This window comes from Myiozetetes cayanensis, unplaced genomic scaffold (assembly GCF_022539395.1).
Source record: "Myiozetetes cayanensis isolate MyiCay16 unplaced genomic scaffold, myiCay2020 scf1, whole genome shotgun sequence".
Lineage (NCBI taxonomy): Eukaryota > Metazoa > Chordata > Aves > Passeriformes > Tyrannidae > Myiozetetes > Myiozetetes cayanensis.
Window position 1 is genome coordinate 95,114,163 of NW_026086604.1, and position 20,802 is coordinate 95,134,964.

Genomic DNA, 20,802 nt, shown 5'->3' on the forward strand with positions numbered 1-20,802 from the left:
CTGGCAGGAACAAGGATGGTTGTAATTCATGCAGTGGGCAAGGTCTCTCTTCCATCACATAACCCTTGGCCCCATCAGCGCGAACCCCCTGTCCTCAGTCTTCATAGAGTTCCCAAGTCAACAAGAAATTAAAGAGTTGATGGCTTCTTTTTCCTACTGGGACATCAAACATTTACAGTGACACATATAAGAATATATATTTATATAAATATATAAAATATTTATATAAAATATATAAATAAATACATATACAAAATATGGCATTACTTTCCAGAGAGGTGTTACATTTCACAGTCCACGTTTCCTTATCCAGATTTCATTGTCATATAGAATTTTCCATAAAGTTCAGTAAACAATCAGCCTCAAAAAAAGAATGTTGCCAAAGCCTTCCTTATGTGAAAGCATCACATACCACAACAAAATGAAATCACTTCTCTTCCAATTAAAAAGACATATAACACCATGGAAGACAGCTGGTTTAAATATTTAAATTCAATGGTGCTTAGATGCAGGCAAATAATTTCTACCATAGTCAAATCAAGCAACAATTGTGTGTAGCATAAATGAAGTGCACGTGTCTCAACACTCAGGGCCTACAATCCCCTCATCTTGTCAGCACTGTTTTGAAGAGGAGTGCCTCCTACAGAGTATGTGCTTTGGTAGAATGAACCAAGACAACACAGCATAGATACACTTTTTCAAAATAAATAAGCAATTAGAAAGGCTGGTACTGTAATGGCAATTTTTTTGTCCATGAATATTCTGCATTAGTGTGAGCAGGAAATGAAGGAAATGTAAGCCCTGTTGCACAAACTGAAGCAAAGGACAAAAGAAAGTTTTACCAAGAGTTTCAGTGCAATGGTTATCCTTTTCCAGTGGCATAATTCAGTGATGAGTACATTAAAATTAACAATAAAATAATTAAAAAGAAATTATCTTGGAATTTCTAGTTATATCAAATACACAAAATCTCAAACTCTTCTAGAAACACTTCCTTTGCTCCACAAATTAATTTCTATGATCTAGAATATGTCAGTGTGTATGTATATGGATTTAAATATACTTATAGGTCATTCCATACCCTTACTTTCTCTTTGCATACAGAAGTATACACTAGAATTACCATGTAATATTTGGTATTCACATGTTACATTTAAATAAAGTTTATTAAAAAACAATTATATTAAATACAGACTAACAGAATATTCATAATATTTTTTACAGAAAAAATAGCCATGTCTTTATTTTAGAAATACATTTCTTTAAAAAGTTCTTTGAGATTTTTATAAAACCTTTTACCCGTGAAGACAAGTTTCCCATCAGACCTGTAAAAAAAGCCTTACCTTTAAATCCTTGTAGGGTTTTTTTGTTTGTTTTGTGGTTTTTTCTTTAATACTTTTACAAGCTTAAAATCTATAAATTCTTTAAAATAAAAAAAAACACAACAGTATCTTTCAGGATCAAATTGGTCACAGGCCATTCTTTAAAAAGTAAGTGGAGACTCCCTGAATCCATTCTGAAGTGCCTTTTGTTTTTCTCTCTCTAGGTATCAATAGTGCACATTTACATGGGATTTCATAGCTCCTAAACATCCTATAGGAAGCTCAACGCACGTTGGTGGCAGGGTACAGCTGCCACAGCATCTGCAGAGGCTGCAACTCCCCACCTGCTGCAGAGGCAGAGCTCAATACTTCATGCGCAATGCAGTCCACAGTGTTTGCCCAGCCCTCCATGGTCTCTGTGAGGTCCAGTGGCCACGCCCAGATGCCAAAAGAGCTCGCACCCAGTCCTCATTTGCTTTCCAAGTTATAGCAGTGGACATCTCCTTTTCCCTTCCCATCATACCCGGGAAGTGGCTGTCCATATTTATCCACACACCAGCAATAACCTCTTTTTCGGCCTTTGGACGGGCGACACTGAAACAGAACAGAAGACTTGGTTAGCATAGTTTAGGGTGGGTTTTTTTTTCAGGTTTTAGTGTTATACAACAGGGATTCTAGCTCATTTGATAGATGCACTACCATATCCTGATCGTATCTGACAGAATCAGAGCATTTGTTACCACTACAAAGTACTTCAATAAAATCAAGTTAGACCTCTGGGTCTAACTGCTCCATAATAAAACTGCACTGAGGACTACCAAAAAACAGCCTTATGAAGTACTCCCTTCTATATTTGGCAGCACAGCTGCCCCCTTTGAATACCAGGACTACTTACTACAGTACAGGCTAATGACTGCGATCCATCTTGGAAAAGAAAATTAACAGATATGTTCTACACTAAAGCACAGGTCTGGAAAAGACAACAATTTCAGCAATAAATACCCTTGCATCTGTTTGCAAGGAAATTCAAAACCGTAGCTGATGTTTATTAACAGATATATAATCCTTCCATAATGGAATTATCCTTCAACAACTGTTAGGTGTACCAGAACTTTACATGTATGTTTTCCTATAAATAAAGTTGCATATCTACTAGTGTATAATCTATGACAGCTTTAAGTCAGCTGCTGGTATTACAACAATGCTGACCAACCTGAAACTACCACAGGCAATGACACTGAACCTCTTTAGAAGCAGTAAAAATGCATTATAAAGTTTACTACATATAAGTAAGTAATGTCCCCCCCAAGAAACTAAGAATGGTAAAAACTAGACTAAAGGAGACAAGATGCTACAGGCTGCATTCAGAATGCAACTCTGGATACAGTTACATACTGTGAACCTCTGGGACCTCACAGGCCTTTTACCCGCTCACAAGATACATCTCCAGAATCTCACTAGGTTTGCAATGGTCAGCCTCACTGTCAAGACACAGTGTCCATGTCAGCTCATGTTTTGAGATTTGGTGATGCAGGATTTGCTTCAAATGCAAACAGAGGTGGCTCTTTATTCAGGACATACTGACAAACCACACAGTGACACAAGCATACCTAGTTTCCTGAGGTTTTGTCTGTTGCATTGCCAGTATGAAGGAAGATTGGCTAGACTGAAGCTACTTACATCCCTCAACACTGTCAAGTCTATCGTGCAAGCAGAGCAAGTGTCGCCTTTAAGATCATATTCATAGCAATTCAAGTTTTTAGAGTTCAGGTTGGTAAAAGTCAGATAAACTTGGTCACTACCACTCAACTGCTTATTCTTCAGAGTCTCCAGGAGGGTATGACAGTGGCTCACAACTCTAAGTGCCTTTTCCATGTTCAGGTACACAAGGTATCAAGCTAGAGTTGGGCTTCACATGCTGCTCAAAGTGCCCGATCCTTTCGATGTCTAGGTGACAGGGTGCAATTTTGGACACAACTGTGAATACAGATCACTCCAGGGACAGCATGCACCAACACACTGGCCCGTGAGCATGGAGTAGTGCAGACAGGCATCACTAGGAACTTGTGAAAGAAGGATGTAAGCAGGTCACACATTAGATACAATTTTTTTCAGCAAGTTGTTTATTTTATTTTAGAGTAAATGAAGTAATGTTAATCACCATAATTGCAAATTAATCCACCCTTGTGATATACTATTAATTAGCAAGCCCAATGCAGAAATAATAAAATGCCTTCCCTTCTATGAATTTGCAGTCCTTCTGCATTAGCCCTGTGAAAATGCACAGCAGTAGGATGACAAGATCCAGCTTAAAGTTCATATTAGCTTAGTTTTAGGAGAGGGTGAAGAGGTTCAAACCTACTGAGAGAACAGCTACATTAGCAATTTGCTAAACTAAATTGTTACCTGCATTTCAGTTCTAGTTACCTTTAAGTCATTAAACATAAGTCTTACTACTTATGTTTATTGTCTCAAAAGCTTGACTAGAGCTTACACATAACTCTCCAGGATGTCTATGAATGGCTGCTCCAAGTTCACTGATATCAAGGAAAATTTTCCTTTTATTTTGATGGCGAGTGGACTGGACTCTGGCTTAAGTAATATTAACATTTAACAACTGAAATTCTTCATGCTCAAAACAAAGGAATTAATAAAAAACAGTCTTTGCACAATTTAAATTTTACAGAAAAGGAAACTGAGGCAGCACTTTGTGAGTTGTTTTTCCCAACCAAGCAGGCACAGATAGAGCCCAAAGAGCACAGGGCTTCTGGCTGCCAGCTTGGTGCTCTGGCAACGAAACTACACTTCTGCTAACAATAGTAACATAGCCTCCCCTTTTAGAAGCACTATATGAAGTACGTTACACAACTCTCGCTGATTCATAGGGTTGCATCACTCTCAAAACAAATGATCAATCAAAGTTACCTCATGCTGTTGGAGGCTTTGATTGCTTTTTACGGTTGCACAATTAATTTTCAGAATTAACTGCAAGATGAGGTTAGTCTGCAGAAACACCTTCCCTACTCCTAGTTTGTGTTTTTTACTTCTTCTAGATAACCCATTTGACAAGCAAACCCCTGGATCATTTTACAGCTGAAATAACACTCTATGAAGAACCAATTTATCTTTTCCAATCTGTGATTTCGTACTACCCACTCAGTCATACTGTAAATAGGAAAGCACTTCTGATTCGAAAGTGATGCTTTTATCCTGAAACATCTAGCATGTATTCACTACAGAAGTGGTAGACAGATCATATGGAAAAAAAATATCAAAATATCTGCTCTTCTGAGTTTTGTACTCCACATACATTTCAAGGCTCTGCCCAGCTTTTCTGTATGACTTCATAAGTTCAAAAAGCTGGAAAACTACCCAACTGGTAGAGACAGTAATTACTTATGATAGAAACACCAGCTGCCAGCTTCCATGCCACCTGCCCCTCTCCTTTCCACAAAGAAGTGCCGCAGAGGCATTTGCAGAGCACAGCAAAGCATATGGTATCCCATTAAATTCCTGGTCAACTCAGTGGTCTCCATGGAGCTACAACTGTGGTCTTCAGGAACAGACTGCAAACAGCATTGACATATACCTTAAGCCATTTTGGCTCCTGCCAAGCCTAGCTCTGTTTTCAGTGGGACACTGCCAGCTCACATTTAGGTGAATATCTGGCTACAGTACATAAACATGGGGCAATTCTAGTAATTGCCCCATGAAATAATTCTAATTTCATCAAAACTTTTTTTGCCATGCTTGAGGCAGCAACATGCCTGTATCAACTTATTCCACATAAATATGCCTATATACCATGGTTGAATAGCACAGCCTTACATGTGTGATTTAATAAGACAAAGAATTCTAAGTCATAATAGGTCTGATTTTAAGGAAGTTTATATATAAACACAAGGTGTGAAATATTTTTCATGTTATACCCTAACAGATAAATTTACATTATTAAAATTGTTTCACACATGCAAATGTGTTGTTCTTGAAAAGTCAATTTCTAGATATCCAAAAATGTCATGAAAAATAACTGCTTTCAACTTGACTGGAAGAGCAGGTGACCAGGAAGGCGGAACACGTGAAGTGCATCCTGAATGAGTTTTAATGGTGTCCAGTACGATCATAATTTTGCAGATTCCTACCATCCCACACCTTCTACATTCTCATCCTAGATAGCAGTTCTGACAGTTGTTTCCAGAATTCAAAATGCCTACCTTGCACTAATTTTTCAATGGATTTACCACCTATTTCCTAACCTATCATTCTGCATTTTGTTGTGACAATATAATTCAACTACAGATTGAACGCTGCTAATAATTGCAATGAAGTGAATGAATAAAATAACCTAGCATTCTGTTAATGAGATTAGACACCTGCTCACAGTGTTTAAAATATCAGACCTACACGATGCTTCAAAAGGAAACCAAACAAACACAACTGTCACAATTCCTTGCAGGTAGTTAATTAGGTCTGGACAGGACTCACTTCTCAAACTCATGATTTTTTCTAGGACTTAATTCTATGAGGGTAACTACTATTTGTGGTTTGTATTTTGTTGGTGAGAGAAACAGGCTGCCTCTGTAAGCCTTATCTGTGAAGATCTGTTCCCAGCGTTGATTGAGGTTCATTTCTGGGATCAGCACCCCAACTGAATTTCATGTAGAATATTTACTCATCTGGGTTCCATTTGTGGGCATGCCCTACAAGATCCCAAGTCATCTCAAACTACCATTGAAACTACCTGGGTAAATTGGCACAGTGCTTCACAAGGCTGGCCAAGTATGAAAGTGTCCCTTCATCGTCTATCTTTGCTGACCAGACAGGTTGTTGCACATATTGGAGAAACCTTTCCTAAAGCAGTTTTGAGGAACCTTTCCTAAAGCAGTTTTGAAAGTTTCTAGGTAGGACAGACACTACATAGAGGGTAGAAGTGTGTATTTTCTCTGCACCACTACCTTATTCTCACCTTCCAGGAACTAAGGCTAGGTAAAATTATTATCTGTCTTTCCTATTTCTAACTTTGTATTTCCTTTTTTTCTGCCTTGCTGGAAGAACTATGACTGCACTTTAAAGTACAGTCATCCTCTAAAGTAAGCCACTTTAATATGTGCTTACTATGAGTCTGATTTACTACATACACATGCCAGAGACTGCTTGCAAACCAACACAATTTTGCTGACAAAGCAAAAAGCCTTAGAGTCTGGAGATGAAAGGAAGATCTACTGAACAAAGTAAACAATCTACAGTCCTCTGTAATACCTAGAGAAGGAAAAGGGCTACAGCAGACTTGTATGCCTTGAACACAGTTAAATGATGGGCTGCTCTGGAGCAGCTAAGGAAATGCTTTTATGGCTCTGCATAGCAGTCCAAAGAATTTTCTGAAAAAACTCTGATCAAGATGTGAGTGTTGCTCTCTGCTAGTTTACATGCAGCACAGCAAGATTGACACAGGCTTCTCAAAGCTCCAGGCAACAAGAAGAAACTTCCCCTGCTTGGGAGTTGCCACCACCTGCTTGGGAAAAGCTGGAAAGCATAGACAAGCTCAGCAGCATGCACCAAAGGTCAAACAGTGCTGTCAGTGCTGGACTGATGGCAGAAAGGAAGGCTGGAAATCTCTCCCCTGTTGCAAATGCTCCACCTGACACTGCCAGCTTAATGCAGAGCTCCAGGGAATACCAGAAAGGGAAGACTGTTTCTAAGAAAGCTGGAAGCCAAAAAAATGGAGAGATACCATTCCTAAAATAAGGTTGCCTGGTTGGAGGTTGGCCTCTCATTTCTAACCAATGAACTGCATTAGCGAGCAACAGAGAGTCAACCACTCCTTTGGTTACCAGAGATAGAGAGGCTGACTTGTGTAAACCCAAATGGGAGAGACAAGATTGTCCACAAATAAAATTTGTCCTTGAGAAAAGTCTTAAAAGAAACCTTTGAATTCAGAAAATTTTGGAATTATACCAAGAAACATATTTGGAGGCAGGCCACTAACTAAACACTGGAATTAGATGCAATGTGCACTTTTCCAAGTTCCTGAATGAGCTTCAACGGCAGCACTGAATGGAGAATGCTGCTGTAGCTCAATCTGACACAACTGAAGCATAAATACCCACAGTTTCAGTATGTGTTTCACAAGAAAGGTCACAACCCCAGAACCAGAAAAGGCTGAGAAGCCATCCTTGCTGCAGAGTAACTACTACAAGTATCACTTTCATGATAACATGACTTGGATTTTGGAAGCGATCTGTGTAGCACATAAAGGACAGCTATATACCTTTCTCAAGTTGCTTTTTGTAATATGATCCAGTGCAGTTCTTCTAGGAACTCTCAAGTAGCTATTTACAATTCAAAGCATTGATCTATTGCAGTCATATGGTGACTGCAACATTAGCTCTGTGGGTTATTGCAGAGGCACTGCTTTTTTTAAACCAAAGGGCATTAGTATCTAGGACACCAGTCAACCCATGTGTGATTAAGTACGAAGTTTCTCAAATAAACCTGTTGTCATGACCAACAGAAAATAAAAATACTATCCCCATTTGACAAGGTACAGCACTATTGAGGCAGGTCCTAAAACTGGAAATTAACTAGTTCCTTTACAAAACGATATATAATGCACCTTGCTGACAAGATCCTTCAACAAAGATGTCGAAAAAGTGAAATGCGTTCATTGAAGTAATCAGAACTCTGTACTTACTTGCTTTTTCTTGTAGAACCCCTTCTTGTCACAATTCGGAATATGAAAGCCCCTTGGACTCAAGACATTCAGGATCTTTAGGTGCTTTAAAGTGTCTTCCATTTCTCTACGACATGGACCCTGTTAACAAGCATATTTGAGAAAACACAGGTGAAATTTAATTTTCAAATTCTGTCTTTCACATAAGAGTTGATAAATCTTTAAAGGGCACGAAGCACAAACTCAAACAAATCCATTAAAACAAAGGGATGGCTGGATATGTCAAAAGGCAGACCATTCACAGAAAAATATCTGACTCTCTGCTCTATTCAAGATAAAATGATTTCTGAACATTGAAGGTCCTATGCTATGCTGAGGCATCTAGTGGCATTTCCAGTTGAAATCACAGTCACATATACTCATGGGAAGGCTTAACCAGTATGTCAATCAGTAACATATAACATAACTTAAATTTGGAAAAGCTGGCCTTGCACCAAGTGGGAAAAGAAGAAAGTAGGTCACTGGAAATATACTACTAGATAGGCCTTCCCTAATGACATTTGATTTTTGTGATTCTGCTGGATGTGAAAGCTTAATGAAATAGATTTAATTAAAAACAAGTAGTTTGGCATAATGTGTATGTATATATAAAATTCCTCAACTTTGGGCAATGATTCCCAATTTCAACTGGACCAAATGGATGCAGAAATGCAAAGGACCAGTTGCACACAATAGTCTCATTAGATAAGTATGTCACTTTTTTCCTCATTTTTTTAAGCAGCAAAAGACTGACAACAATGTAGTGAGGATTAACTCTTGGACAATGAGCCAAAAAGAGCTTCCAGAAGCACTTTTAAAAGCACGTCTCAAACACCAACTAATGATTTTTCACTGCAGCCCTTCAGGGTAGGGAGTAAAGAATTATGAACCCCACTTTGCAGTCAGAAAACCAAGAGCAGAGGAGTTCACATTTTGCCAGAAGCCAAGAAAGCAGTCAGTCTCAGCAGTGGGATTAGGATTCAAGAATCACAGCCCACAAACTCTGTGCTTAGCTACACTCTTTCTGGGCATATTACTGACTCAGTCCACAAGCCCACTACCTCAGTGGAAATCCAAGAAAATTTTTTTGCATGGTTTAAAAATCTTTAAGTTGCTGTATTGACACAAAGACTCATCTGGTGCAGTTTTTAATTAGTGAAGTAAAGTAATTTATACTTTCAAGTGGTAATATTAATAGTCTGCTCATATAAAGTGCCTTTTATGTGAGTGTCTGAAAGCATACAGACTCCACAGTTCTACTGGAGATCAAAATGGAGTTTTTTTGGTTAGTAAAGACCTTCTTTGTTGCTTTCACATGTTTTCTTTCTGTATCAATCTCACATGCTCTAAACACACGCTTTAAATTGCTGCTCTTACTGCTCAAACACACTGACTACAAATCAAACACATTCAAAGATTTGGTCCTGAACTGGGATTACAAAAAGATCAACAGCTTTTTTTAAATCATTATTTTCAAGTAAGCTTCCAAAGTCAAACAGACCAGTATCAGAAGCCAACATGCAGACACAGCTAGAAGACCACTTGCTGACAAAGGCCTCCTGTCCCTGACAGACTTATTTCAAGTTTTTACAGACACCAGCAGCATTGGTGAGCTGGTGTACCTTTGCTCATGGGACCCAACCATCAAGTACAAAAATACTTACATACTCAGTCTCTTGTTTGGATTCAGAAGAAAAATTCAGTGTATCTGTACTCTGCGAATCGTATTCCACTTTATAGCGCTGTGTATCTTTGGCTTGCACTTTCCTGATGATATCTATTTTGATATGTGGTGGATGCAACTTGGAATCTGGCACTCTGTGAGAGTTTGGAACGGCCTGATTTTCTGTGCTGCTGGTACTCTGGTCTTCTTCTGAATCACTAGAATTTCCTTCAAAAAGAACAAATGCAGAAGAAACAATGTTAATCAACCGCCAGCTGCATCTGCAAGAGCATAGAATCATAGGACATCCTGAGTTGGAAGAGACCAACAAGGATCATCAAGTCCAGTTCCTGGTCCCACACACCACAGAGCCAAGAATTACACCTTGTGCATGAGAGTATTGTCTGAATGCTTCTTGAACTCTGGGAGGCTTGGCGCTATGACCACTTCCCTGGGGAGCCCAACTACCCTCTGGGTTAAGAACCTTTTCCTGATATCCAACTCAAATCTCCCTTGACTTTCATGTCATTCCCTCAGTTCCTATCACTGGTCAGAGGGGAAAGAAGAGCTTGGTGCCTACCCCTCCCCTTCCACTTGGGAGGAAGCTGCAGACCAAGATGAGGTCTCCCCTCAATTAATGAGACACTAAATTAGTCTAAAATGCTTAATTTTCCTTTTTACAAAATAGTAATATACCAAAAGATGAACAATGTAGCATTCCACATGCATCAGCATCTTTGTTACGAAAGTGATGACTTTTGTAACTGAAGCACCCTGATGCTCAGAGCGGCCTCACAAGGTGCCTCACTCCCCCACCCGTGCAGGCTGTCTGTCCCCAACACCTGGAAAGCAGCCAGCGCCACTGCCCCTCGGCCCTCGCTGCATTCCCGCGCGCCGACAGCAGGGGGCAGGCCCGCGCCGCCGGAGCCCAGCCCGCCGCAGCCCCACCGGCGCCGGGGCGCGGATCCTTCCCCTCCGCCACCGCTGACTTCATCAACCCCAGCTAAACGCGGCCGGCTCCGGGCACTTAGGGGCTGCGGTGCGGCTCTGCCTTCCCCAGGGCCGTCATTTTTTTTTTTTTTTTTAAAGAGACGTTAATTCAATCAGCTCCACCGCGCTGAGTCTCCTGGTTCTAATTAGCCACTTCTAACACTGTTCCCCCCCCCCCGTCTTAACTTTATTCAACGCATAGATCAGGAAAGAAAAAGAACAGCATGCTTTCATTCTTCTGCTGTAAAAATCAAAAGTGTACAAAACATACTTTAAAGATAATGGACAAAAAATTGCCATTCATTTGGTAAAGGTGTCAAAGGACAAACATTGTTTTCACCTCAAGCTTCAAAAACATTTTTTCTTTCAACTACCATCGAGAAGACATCAGGAGAAACACATTTTTCTAACATACTCCCTAAGTCCAGTATTCCTGTCCCTTCTGAGATATTTGTCTATGTGCATTTTTAAGGAAATCCTATTGGGAATGCACAATGACTGATGTGTTAACATCACGATAGCACCCAATATTAAAATTATATTTGATGATTTACTGAAAAGACACAAAAGCTGAGAAATTCAGTGCTAAACCTGAAAGTCCATGATCACATAGTTCATTTGATGCTAAATATTTCAACACAGGCCCTGCCAATGCACAGGAATGGGGGAAGGAACATGAGAGGAATAGGGATCTATGTTAACATTTTGGTAACAGTGGTTTTAGTGTAGCCACGGCTGGCAATTGACATAATTGACTAGGAAAATCCAAATCGTAGTGCCAATGGATTAAGGAAGTTTAAGTCTTAAGTCTAAATTTCCTGGCTTTTGTGGGTTTAACTCAGACTCTCAGTGGTATTTGAACATATTTTTGGTGGTTTAATGTCCTGTTTTGAAACAGTGGTATTTCCCCCACACATTCTCAATGAAATTTGCAAGAAATGAGTCAATAAAATGTTATAAACATGAATCTAGGTCTTCTGCAATCAGTTCAGTTTACTAGTTTCCCTCTTCTACCAAAAAATACACAGAAAATGTTCTTAATGTGCATTGAATATCCATGACTATGGCAGGTCATTTCAGTTTACACAGGCCATCATATTTCAACAGCACTTCTTACATTTCAATTTCAAATGGTCATACTGCCACATTTTAAACTGTAAAGCATATTTGACTAACTCAGTTTCACAAAACTTGGTGCTGTTGGGGTTGGTTTTATATCTGTAAAGGGCATAATCACGGTGGTTAAAACAACATGTATTATAAGTGATTTTTAGGTGTGATATTAACCTCGAGCTGCAGCTGCAAGTATCACCATGTAGCAAGTGGTTGCCATGGACGTCGAGCCCAAGAGCAGGTGTCAGCCACTATTGGACAATTCGTGGAGCCACAGCAGCTCGACCAATCCCTGTTATTCCCTGTTGTTATGTTATCCCTGCATACATATGTATGTTCTCCCTATGTTTATGCATTACACTGTACCCAATCCAAGTTGGAGGATTAGCATGCTCCTCCCATTCTCCTCCCACATTCCTGAACCTTCCTTCCCCAACCCTATATAAACCCTCCATTTTCTGTTAATAAAGATTCAGCCTCGTTGTTACCCTTACACTGAGCTAGCAGGTTGTCGTTCATTTTCTCCTATAATTCCAACAAGTGGCGCCGCAACCTGGGGCTACAACGAACCCTACGGCTGGATCGCTCCTTTTCCATTCTTCAAAGCCGTGCTTAATGGAGCCCAAACCTGGGGCTGGCTTGTAGATTTTACGTTTTAGTACAAATCTACACCGCTCAAAGAGGGCAAATAACTGCAGGGGTGTAGAAGAGACCCTGCAGCTCCGGCGGCTTCCCAGGGCGAGACTGACCTTCGTGTCCCCTCACCGCCTTCGCTGGACGTCGGACGGGAGAGGTGAGCGCCCTGGGCATTCCCTACCTTCCTACCCCATCTCCAAACCCCCTACTAAAATAGAAAAATACATAAAAATAGAAAAATTCTTACAAAAACTAAAAATATAAAAACAGAAAAGGCAACTATGGGAGCCTCCCTTTCACGGGAAGAATACAAAACATATTACCATCTGAAAACTTTGCTTAAAAGATCTGATTATTCGGTGGATAAAAGCTCCCTGAAATTTCTAGTTAAATGGATCCACAAAAACATCGATCCTATCCCAGAACTGTTAACGTACCTGGAATGGGCAAAAATAGGATCTGCGATTACCAGCGCTATATTTAATGGGGACAGTCAAGTGGTCAAAGCCCTTAAAGCGTGGAGTACAATCTTTATGATATTCAAAGACACGCTGAAACAAAATCCTTTGGCAAAAGAAATTTCGGAACTAATGACATCAACACTCCAAAATCAGAAGGATAAAAATGACTGTTCTCCAAGTATTAACATCGATACTGGCAATAATCTGCGAATTTACAACGGCAATTCGGCTAAAAACAATCCACCTCAAAATGGCGACAGACTTGATTTTCTATCTGCGTCACCATCTCCTTCCTTACCACCTAATATGGGGGGGGATGACTCCTCAAGGGCAGAGGGACAAAATGGCGACGATGAAGGCAGCGCGCGAAACTTTCGCGGGCAAAAGGAGGGAAGAAAGGGCGGTGTTAATCAACACCCGCGAGAAGCAGTATCTCCGCCCAGCATTACATCACCTACCACGTCACCTTCACCCTCCTCCATGCCTGAGGTCACCTGTACCACCCCGGAAGTTTCTCAACTTCAAGATGGCGGCAATCATACTTCCGCCTCTCGGGACAACAACATCCGGGAAGATGGCGCTGCCCATCTACCGGTAACCGAACGGGTCCGGATCCTCTTGCCCCATGGACGCATCGCCTATGTGCCGTTTAACAACTACCCTATTCGCAGACGGAGACACCTTCGCAGACCTTTACCACAAAATCCTTGCCCAGTTACACTCTAGGATGAAAACAACAAAGGAGACTTTTATCTTTTTCATGTGTTTTCTCTTATAATTTAACTTTACCTTTTCAATATGTTTTCTTTTGTAATTTAACTTTTAAAGTATGTTAATATTTATGTAATTTATAATGTTATTTTACATTTATTATTAGTTTAACAATCTTTATAGTATAATAAAGACTTCTTTCCCTATTTCCCCATTCCTAAACTGGGAATAATAAGCTACCCTGCTTAAAACTCCTCACCCCGTCAATAATAAGCTGCTCTGGAGGCAATGAGTTGCCCCAGAGTAATGAACCTCCTTTATGGAGTGCCCCTTCCTTATTTTCTTTGCAGGGTAAAGTAAGCCTCTGTACAGAGGTTCCCCATCTACCTGACTGACGGCGCCGTCGATGGGCTGCCGCGGGGTAGAGAAAGCCTCTACACGGTGGTTCCCCTTTCCTTCTCCCTCTTCCCTATATCCCTCCAACTCTAAGAAGAAGTCTCTATTATTACCTCACTTGAAAATTTCTCTTTTAAAAATGTTAGTTTATTATTGATGCCTTTTTAAGCTTTTTAATTCTTACAATTGTTTTTACATTTACCTGTGCTTATACTTATATTTTATTAATGTTGTCTCCATTGAGTCATTTTTATACAGGGAGTAAAACAACATCCAGCATTTAAGAACAAACAAAAATCCACATTTTGATGATGGTAATCTACACAACTCATATTATTCTTTATTCGTGTATATTCAATTACTTACTTCTTGTGTAATATTTTCATCATTTTCATATAAAATTTCGTCTCCAATTTTATTCTTTATGTTTACATTTAAAACACGTCATTTCTTTTCTGTTTCATACTTTATACCTACTTCAACTTGTTAATTTACTAATCTTTTCATTTCACACTTCACTCCCTCTTGTTGATAGGAGAGAGGAGAGTACAAAATATGGACGTGTCCATATTGACTCTGTTACCCAAGTTTCTGTTTTCCCCAGTTACCAAAAGTTTCATGTTAAACACCAAAAATCACGATAAATACACTCCACCATACAAACATCATCATTATTATTTATCCTCCCTTATAAAACAACATCAATTAAAATTAATTGTAACACCTTTGAAATCAACCCTATCATAACACCATTTAAGAATTTGGGTTTAATTCCTGTTTATCCCTTAATTTCTATTACTGTCATTATCCCATATAACTTTCCCTCTTATTTACTAATTAATTCTTCTTATGTACTATCATCATTTAATCGTAGAAATTTTTAATTACAAAATTGTAAACACATATATGTTTTATATGTTTTTAATCTAATTTCCAGACATATTACTTTGTAAAATCCCTGTATTTTCTTTTTGGGTTTAATTGATGTATTTCTTCTACTGTGAATTGTAATTATCCCTTCTTCTCTTTACTATTACCATTAATTATCATTTATATGAAACATTTCTTTTAATTTAAGTTATAAAACAAAAAAGGGTGAAATGTTGGGGTTGGTTTTATATCTGTAAAGGGCATAATCACGGTGGTTAAAACAACATGTATTATAAGTGATTTTTAGGTGTGATATTAACCTCGAGCTGCAGCTGCAAGTATCACCATGTAGCAAGTGGTTACCATGGACGTCGAGCCCAAGAGCGAGTGTCAGCTACTATTGGACAATTCATGGAGCCACAGCAGCTCGACCAATCCCTGTTATTCCCTGTTGTTATGTTACCCCTGCATACATATGTATGTTCTCCCTATGTTTATGCATTACCCTATACCCAATCCCAGTTGGAGGATTAGCATGCTCCTCCCATTCTCCTCCCACATTCCTGAACCTTCCTTCCACAACCCTATATAAACCCTCTATTTTCTGTTAATAAAGATTCAGCCTCGTTGTTACCCTTATACTGAGCTAGCAGGTTGTCGTTCATTTTCTCCCATAACTCCAACAGGTGCCATGCTAGCTTTAGAGAAACAAAACTGCTATGATAGTTACCCGCTCTTTTTTTAAAACAGATTAGAAGGGTTGCACATGCACACTACTACTTAACACTTTCACGCCCAAAAAAACCAACTGGAAAGTCAGTGGCCCACTACAGTGCTACTGTAGTGTACTCCACCCCATACTAATTTCCAGCAATTTCTGTGAACTAGTAATGACCAACAGTATAGCACACGATGCAGGACCTAGCTGTGTGTAAAGGAGATGATGTGATCCTGCTCAGAGAGGGTGTGTACCACAGAGTGTTGTATTTAGAGCTGGGAATGGAGCAGTACCCTTAAGGACGTAGGCACTACATGTCACAGGTTTGCGGTACTTCTTCCTTCTTGCACACCAGGTTTGCAACTACTTGAATGTGAACTGTAAGAGACCTACTCTGCACTTTTGAAGGAATCAAAGCTCCTGTTGATTTCAAAATCGGAGCTCTCCCTCAGCCAAGAATGCAGATTGAGAAATTTAGCTGAAAATGGAAAGATTTTCAGCAAAGCGCATCTGTCTTCCCCTTTCTAGATCTCTAACAGTCCTGTTAAAAGCACTACAGCATCAACTCTAAAGTATCAAGGAGATGCCCCCTTGTTTCCAGTGTCACTCCAAGGATAAGTAAGAAGAGCCAAGCTCATGAGATGAAGGAAGCTGCTCAATGTTTCAAGGAGATTTAAAACTTCAGTGAATACCTCTAAACTCTCATTTAAATTGTCACATCTTGGGAGCAGCATATATTAATTATAGTAAGGCTTTGCCTATTCTTCCAGAAGCCAGTTAACTTGAGCACTGGTGCCACTTCCTCAGCTAAGGAAAGGCTAGTGAAAGAAGCCGTGCAACCTAGCAGAAAATCTCCTGGCTTTTTAAAAATGCAAATAGTGGAAAGCCTTTTGACACACTCTTCTATTAAATAAATGTTCACAAACCTGCTGTTGGGTTGCAAACAGTTTAATTAAATGTTTGCATAGAGGGACTGTGCTTTCTTGATCTGAATCCCAAGTTTCCCTGTCTTAAATTTCCAAACGTGCATGCTAACAGAGTTTTTTCCAACCGTCCCTTCCTCTTCAAACGAAACAAAACCCACTCAGTGAACGTCTCATTTACAAGACATGGAAGAGGTACGGGAAAGCTTTGTTTGACCAAAGATTTATTTGCAGTGCAGGCAAAAAACAAACGTCCTCTTAAATACTGCTGTGCAAACGCTTTGTTCTGAATAACCACCTTTCCAGGCCAAAGGGATATTTAACTCTTGCGGTTTTTTTCTTCCCCTTTTTTTCCTCTTTGTGCTTAGACTTCCCTGACTTACCCACGCTGCAGCTCGGGAGTTAGAGACCAATCTCTCGAGTTTTTGTACACCCTCTTTCCAGGAACACCGGGTACAAACGGCGAGGACTTCACCCTCTCTCTCATCCAGGGTCTGTAGCCTGGCAGTCCCACGCACCCGCAGAAGTAACATGCAATCCCTCCCCCACTCCCCTCCTCCTTTTTTTTTAGAATAAGAAAAGGCAACTCTGCCTCTTTTACGAGGAGCTACTTCTCAGCATCGATATCGAAGAAAACTTATATATACAAAAATAAGGCGGAAGAAGTAAATTGTCCTTTCCTTCGGTCAAAGCACACCTCCTCCAAAACGATCCCAGGCTCGGCTACGTGGCTGCCGTCGGAGCCCCCCGCCCGCGGACCGGCGGGCAGCGAGCGAGGGCCCTTTCCGGAGACAGAGCTCCGCTGCGAGCTCGCCCGCGCCTCCCCGCCCCTGCTGCGGGCAGCTCTCTTTGTAACTTAAAACGAATCGAAAATAAAAAAAAGGCAAGAAAGAAAGTAGCGAAGAGGAGTGAGAGCAGCGCGCAAGCAAGCCACCCCTTCTCCCCTTACCTGCAGCGTGCGGTCCCGGCAGCAGGAAGGCCCGCAGCTTGCCGCCCGCCGTCGCGTTGGTGCAAAGCCCGCGGCCCTCCAGCAGCGCCTGCAGCGGCCGCGCCTCCTCCGGCCGCGGCTGGCAGCTGAGCCCCGCGCCGCAGCGCTCCGTGTAGATGCCGCAGGGCTGCCCGGGGCGCAGGGCGCAGGTGAGGCAGCAGCCGCAGCCCGGCTCCCGTACCCGCTCGGCGCAGTCGGGCTGCAGGGGCTTGCACTGCTGCAGCGCCCGCGCGTCGCAGGGCTCGCAACGGACCACCGGCCCCGCCAGCGCCGCCGCCGCCCGCCGCACCAGCAGCGCCAGCGCCGCCGCCGCCACTGCCCACAGCACGCCGGGCCGCGGCACCATGGCAACCGGCGGAGGGAGCCGCCGGGAGCCGCCCCCGCGCACCGCGGCCGGGAGAGGGACGGGCAGAGCCCTCTGTGGGTGCGCACGGGCGGAGGGAGCGAAGTGGAGCAATGCGAGCGGGGAGCGGAACCGCCGGCCGCTCGCAGCCCTGCCGGAGCGAGGAGCCGCTGCCGGCACTCGCACGCTGGCCTTCCCTGCAGTCGCTTGCCCTCAGTCACATAAAGGCAGCAAGGGCTCGCTAGCAACAAAGACAGCTTTTTCCTTCTCTTCTCCCCCCTCCTGCCTGCAGAGCGCCTGAATTACTTGGCTCGACAGTAACTTTTCTTTTTTTGCCATACACACAACACTCGGGGGAAAAAAAAAAAAAAAAAAGGCAGCTTTGCAAAAGTTAAAAGAAAAAAAAAAATCAAAAGCCAAGTCCAGACGGTCAGAAGAAAACTTGGTCCAAAAGTGTTTTAGGGGGGAAAAAAAAAAAAAAAAAAAAAAAAGGAGAAAGTACGGAGGGGAGGAAAAATAATGGGGAGGGGGAAGAAAAATCGAAGTTCCCTTGGGTTTATTTCCCGTGCCGCCTGCCTGCCTGCCAGCCGCTTCGCTCCCCGCCTCTCAGCGCCCGGCTGTGTCCCCCGCCACTCGCTTGCCCGTCTCTATATAGCGCCGGTCCCCGGCCCGCCCCACGCCGCGAACAACGCGCAGGGAGTGCCGGCAATCGCCGGATCCAGGGCTCGGTCACGCTAGGCTGGGAGGGCGGTGCGGGGCGGGGGGAGTGGGCTGGCGACGCGGCGCTGACGGGGGTTTACGGGCTCTTCTTAGAAGTCAGCTGTGCGGGGTACGGCTCTGGCAAGAGGAACACGTCTTGTGCCTTTTGTTTCAAGAAAAAGTGCTGCCGTGCGTGTGCGCGTCCCCGTGTCCGTGTGCGTTTCCTTGGCACCAGGAGAGGAGAGCAAAGCTCGCGGAGAGTGCCCTTTTTTGGACTCCTGGCTACAATCCTGGCCGCTTTGGGGCTAAGAGCCCCGTCCACGGAGAAGGCGTGCCTTTGCTAGCGCTCGCACACGCACACATCCGCACGCACACACCCGCACGCACACAGGTTCGGGGCCTAATTTGGGACCGGCTTGCAGCTCACATGACACCTGCGTTTCCTTAGGTAGATGGGGGAAATGTATGTGCATGCGCTCACCTGCACACCCATACACTCACATTTCCCCAGATGTTGCTCTCTGGCCCAGGACTTGGTTCGTTTCATAATGGATGTACCTCCCTTAACTGCCTTTTTAAAGAGTTTTCTGAACTCTTACAAACTTTTCCTTTAGTCTATAAGAAAACAGTTTCTATTGCAACATCCTCTCAAACCCAGAAAAAAAAAAGCGCCAAACAATCCCCCCCCCCCCAAAAAAAAACCATCATTGAAACTCTACATGGATTTTGCATAATGCATGCATTTGCATTCAGTTTTTGACCACTGCAAATTCTGCTCCCATTCTGCTAGGCATATTCTGCTCCCTATTAACTTGGCTTAACAATGATTAAGAAAATCTGAATTGGCAGTGCCAACATCCTTTCTGAAGCTCTCCTGCAATCTCATGAGGAAGAGGATGGTGAGCTAAATGCATAGACATATATAATGGCATTCCAGCCAGAGAAGCCTGCTCCTTGTGAAAAATAAAACCAATAATGCTCACAGATACTGGTTTATACAAATATCTTCTGCTGTGGGAATGAATGTTCTGCTTTCAACCCCTTCATCATTAACACTGGAATTCACCTTCCAGTAATTCATCAGCTGTTCATGTGCTAAAATTCAAGTGGAAGAGAGAAGTATATATGTTATTGCTCAAGTACTGGCCATGATGCTGTGAATCTTGAAAACTGCACTTTTTACAAATCATATATTTTTAGATAATTAGAATCAGCTATTCCATTTGTTTTCTCTTTTTTTTATTCAGTGCTTGCACCTTTCAAATACCATCTTGAAAGGAGCACTGTACATAGCAGGATAGAAAATATCTGGTATTTTATTTACACCATATTATTTATGAATAATATGGTGTAAGAGTAGACACTTTTCCCCAGGAATTAAAGAAGAGAGATCAGCCTTGCTTAATGCCCGGATGGGTGGCTGTACCAAGGCTTTTAAGTCTTCTTTTGTCCTCCTGCTCGTTTTATTAATTGACCAAAAGAGGTCGCAGGTTGTCCAGGATTGAATTACAGACTCACTGTCTTGCGAGCCCATCTACAAAGAGAGAATTGATCAAGCACAATATACTACTACATGTTCGGTTTCAGGATGAGGTTTTTGTTCATTTTTGGGGGGTTTTGTTTGGGGTTGGTGGTGTTTTGGTTTCCTCAGACTATTGCAGGCACACTTGCTGTTATTTTTTATTTTACTTTGGTTTTAAAAACTGTTTCTAGGTAATGAAGTCCAAAAATCTTTGGGATTGTCTGGCAGTGTGTATCAGGAGAACTCAGATTAGGTCTAGCAGAAAGAGAAGGCCTTCTTCCTTTCACACTGCATGTATAGAGGTATCTTTTCAGTTGGATGAGCTTTTATAGCATGGTGCTTTCAAAACTGAAACAAAATTGCATGGGAAATGCTGAGAGAAGGTTAGTTAAAGGGGGCAAAGGGAATTAGGGGATGGAAGGAGTGAAAGAGAACATCGTTTTCCTTCACTGCAGTTGTACACCTCTCACACACTTATACCAGCGTAACTTGCATTTCAGAGTGTGTCATGAACATTTTTATCAAGCTGAATTCTGTTTCTCACCATCAGAAAGACATTTTTTTTCTTTCTCTTCTTTCTTTTATAACATTGCACAAGTTGTGGCACACCATTTTGAAGCCCCATTAGTAGAAGGAGATATTTGCAATGTCATGAATTTTTTTTTAAAATACACAATTGGTGAATTTAGTGTATATTTTTAAAAAGTGTTAGGCAAGGTTAATGCAGCATCAGCGCAC

The 20,802-nt window shown here is 41.8% G+C and overlaps 1 protein-coding gene across 1 annotated transcript; it reads right to left on the reverse strand.

Moving 5' to 3' along the window:
- Window positions 1–927: 927 nt before the first annotated feature.
- Window positions 928–18,449, reverse strand: IGFBP3 (insulin like growth factor binding protein 3). Its single transcript, XM_050310662.1, has 4 exons — window positions 17,462–18,449; window positions 9,696–9,922; window positions 8,014–8,133; window positions 928–1,916 (listed from the first exon to the last, which is right to left on the reverse strand). Exons 1-4 carry the CDS (start codon window positions 17,844–17,846, stop codon window positions 1,791–1,793), a joined length of 858 nt encoding a protein of 285 aa, XP_050166619.1. The 5' UTR covers window positions 17,847–18,449; the 3' UTR covers window positions 928–1,790.
- Between the last annotated feature and the right edge of the window lie 2,353 nt (window positions 18,450–20,802).